The sequence below is a fragment of the Oncorhynchus masou genome, unplaced genomic scaffold (assembly GCF_036934945.1).
Source record: "Oncorhynchus masou masou isolate Uvic2021 unplaced genomic scaffold, UVic_Omas_1.1 unplaced_scaffold_16745, whole genome shotgun sequence".
Classification (NCBI taxonomy): Eukaryota; Metazoa; Chordata; class Actinopteri; order Salmoniformes; family Salmonidae; genus Oncorhynchus; species Oncorhynchus masou.
Window position 1 is genome coordinate 1 of NW_027006880.1, and position 2,572 is coordinate 2,572.

Below are 2,572 nucleotides of genomic sequence, written 5' to 3' on the forward strand. Positions count from 1 at the left end.
TGTTTTATGTTGTGGTCCAGCCTTGGAGTGGAAATGTAGGCCTGAATATTTGACTGGGGAAAAGTAGCACTAAAAAAGCAGTGTGCATATTGTAAAATAGAAAATGACCTTTCATGGCCCTGACTACAATCCAACAGATTCATTCTCTACTAAAGGTGTTCTATCATAAAACTGTTTAATTGTAGTCAGAACTACATTCACCTTAGTTTAATACTCAGCCAGTCTTAAACTGGAGTGAAATACAGTGTCAGATTTCTTCCTTCCACAGGGATAAACTAGTTCCTGAGAGAAGTTATGGTGTATTTGACATTGCTTTATTACATTATTTAATGTTGTAGTTAACATGAATCAATGCAGTAATAAATGTGGCTATATTTTATTGTCTGTAATAAAGGTATTACTGTACAGCCTGGGGGTAACATACACTACATACAATACAACACAGACACTGTAAAGACATTACAATAACAAACAGACCTCATACACATGATCACATGATCTCCTTCTGGGTAAGATACTGGATATCAGCTGATACAGAACAGATTTTGAGTACATTCTGAAATTAATGAATAGTCATGATTATAAATGACAGATTACATAACATAAATAACTACCAGATTACAATTGTTAATGCTCAGGATGCCAAACCAGCCTATAAAATATATAAATGCAGATCTGGACTAACGCCCAGATGTTGGTTATTGTCAACAGTCTCCCCAAACTGATCCTTTACAGTCCTTTGTTGAGGGGAAGCTGTTGCAGGAAATGTAAAGCATGTAGGATTTTTCCTGTTGCTGCAGTGTTGTTTTCCTGCTGTCGCGTACTGGCTCAAATTAAGATCCTACATCTGTAATACTGCAATAATAATACAAATGATAATAGTGTGGGTCGTCCTATTTTGTGGATTTAGCTGAATTGTTCTGAAAAGTTCTGTCCCAACATTTTATTAAATCTCAGAATCTGAAGACAGGATAATTTCCTCTGACACTGTTGCATCAACGTTGACCAGTTTAGACTGGGAGGCAGTGTTACGCCACCTCCTTTTGACACAAATGAAAATGCCCAATAGAATAACAACCAGCAGCATCACCAGTAGAACTGAGAGGGTGGATAGGTGAACTCTCTCTGCCCCAGACTCCCAACTGACATCCAGCTTGTTGTCCAGACTGAGGTGAGAGGCAGTACAGGTGTAGTTGTGTCTCTTCTTTAGCTCCTCAGTACTGACCTCCAGACTCTTCCTCAGCTGGTAGTTCCCATCTCCACTAGGCAGCACCTCCCCCCCTGTCAGCTCCTGTTCTGCCACTGGCTGGCCGTCTCTCAGCAGGGTCATGTTGATGTGGCGGGGGTAGAAACCAAACGCCAAGCAGCTCACCTGGAACCCTCCAGAAACCTCTTTCTTTATCAACCTGAGTCTGGGAGGAACTTTACGCATCACAACGTTCTTCTCTCTCTTCAGGATTGTCTTCAGTGATTTTATACAAACAGGAAGGTAAACATTCTCATAAAGTGTTCTTTCATATGCTTGCCTCATCCCATCCCATCCTAGTAGTATTCTCCCAGCATCGTACGTAAAATGTGTCATGTTGTAATATAATGTTCGATCTGTATAAATGGCATTGAACGCATCCTTAAACATGACCAAGGCTGGTTCTCCATTGTCCAACATCTCACAGCCCGTTAATTTTTGCTGAACTTGAACACCTTCCGTGAGATTAAAGTGGTGCTTTAGTTCAAATGATCTGTCTTTCATGCTCTGGTATATTACTCCAAATACATAAGCTCCGTCCTGAGCTTCATCGTCATGTGTTTTCGTCTGTGATATGTATGTCCCCTGTAGACAGAACTGTTTGTTGTTGGAGTCATAGTAAGTCACTTGAACATCGTCCAACATCACCACAACCGTAAACTCAGGGAAAGGCGTCTCTCCGATGATGTATGTTGAAAGTGCCCACAGAGAATGTGATCCTGAACCTGGGAGAGCAGATATATTAAAATAAGTTATGAACATTTTATATTTCATAAGATAAAATGGAAACATAGATTAGCGTCTCGTTGAGAAAGAAAAACGAGATGGTAATTTTCCATTAAGAAAATAAAAGCCCCACTGGTGGTCTTCTTAAATTAAACTAGTTGATGACGTATGGAGCACAATACCACAGGGGAGTTTAGAAGGGAGGAACTCAAACGTTCATTCCAAAGGTTGGGATCCGCAGCTGTTGTTGGAGTGCATTTTCACTGGCTGTCTACTGGGGCATATTCTCATATTTCAGTTGACTGCATTCAGTTGTGCAACTGACTAGAGCTGCGTTTCAAACTCATCAAAGACACCCTTGTCCACTGACCCTCGCCTTATGCCCTTGGGGGAATCCCCGCACCTTGTCCACTGACCTTCGCCTTATGCCCTTGGGGGAATCCCCGCACCTTGTCCACTGACCCTCGCCTTATGCCCTTGGGGGAATCCCCGCACCTTGTCCACTGACCCTCGCCTTATGCCCTTGGGGGAATCCCCGCACCTTGTCCACTGACCCTCGCCTTATGCCCTTGGGGAATCCCCGCACCTTGTCCACTGACC

The 2,572-nt window shown here is 42.6% G+C and overlaps 1 protein-coding gene across 1 annotated transcript; it reads right to left on the reverse strand.

Annotated features, from left to right (window-relative positions):
• Positions 1-302: 302 nt before the first annotated feature.
• On the reverse strand, positions 303-2,023 carry LOC135531941 (major histocompatibility complex class I-related gene protein-like). Its single transcript, XM_064959633.1, has one exon. The coding sequence runs from the start codon at positions 2,018-2,020 to the stop codon at positions 947-949; it is 1,074 nt and encodes a 357-aa protein (XP_064815705.1). The 5' UTR covers positions 2,021-2,023; the 3' UTR covers positions 303-946.
• Between the last annotated feature and the right edge of the window lie 549 nt (positions 2,024-2,572).

What these genes read in the sequence shown, in the direction of transcription:
- LOC135531941 (XM_064959633.1), bottom strand. Translation starts at nt 2,020, where the DNA reads ATGAAATATAAAATGTTCATAACTTATTTTAATATATCTGCTCTCCCA.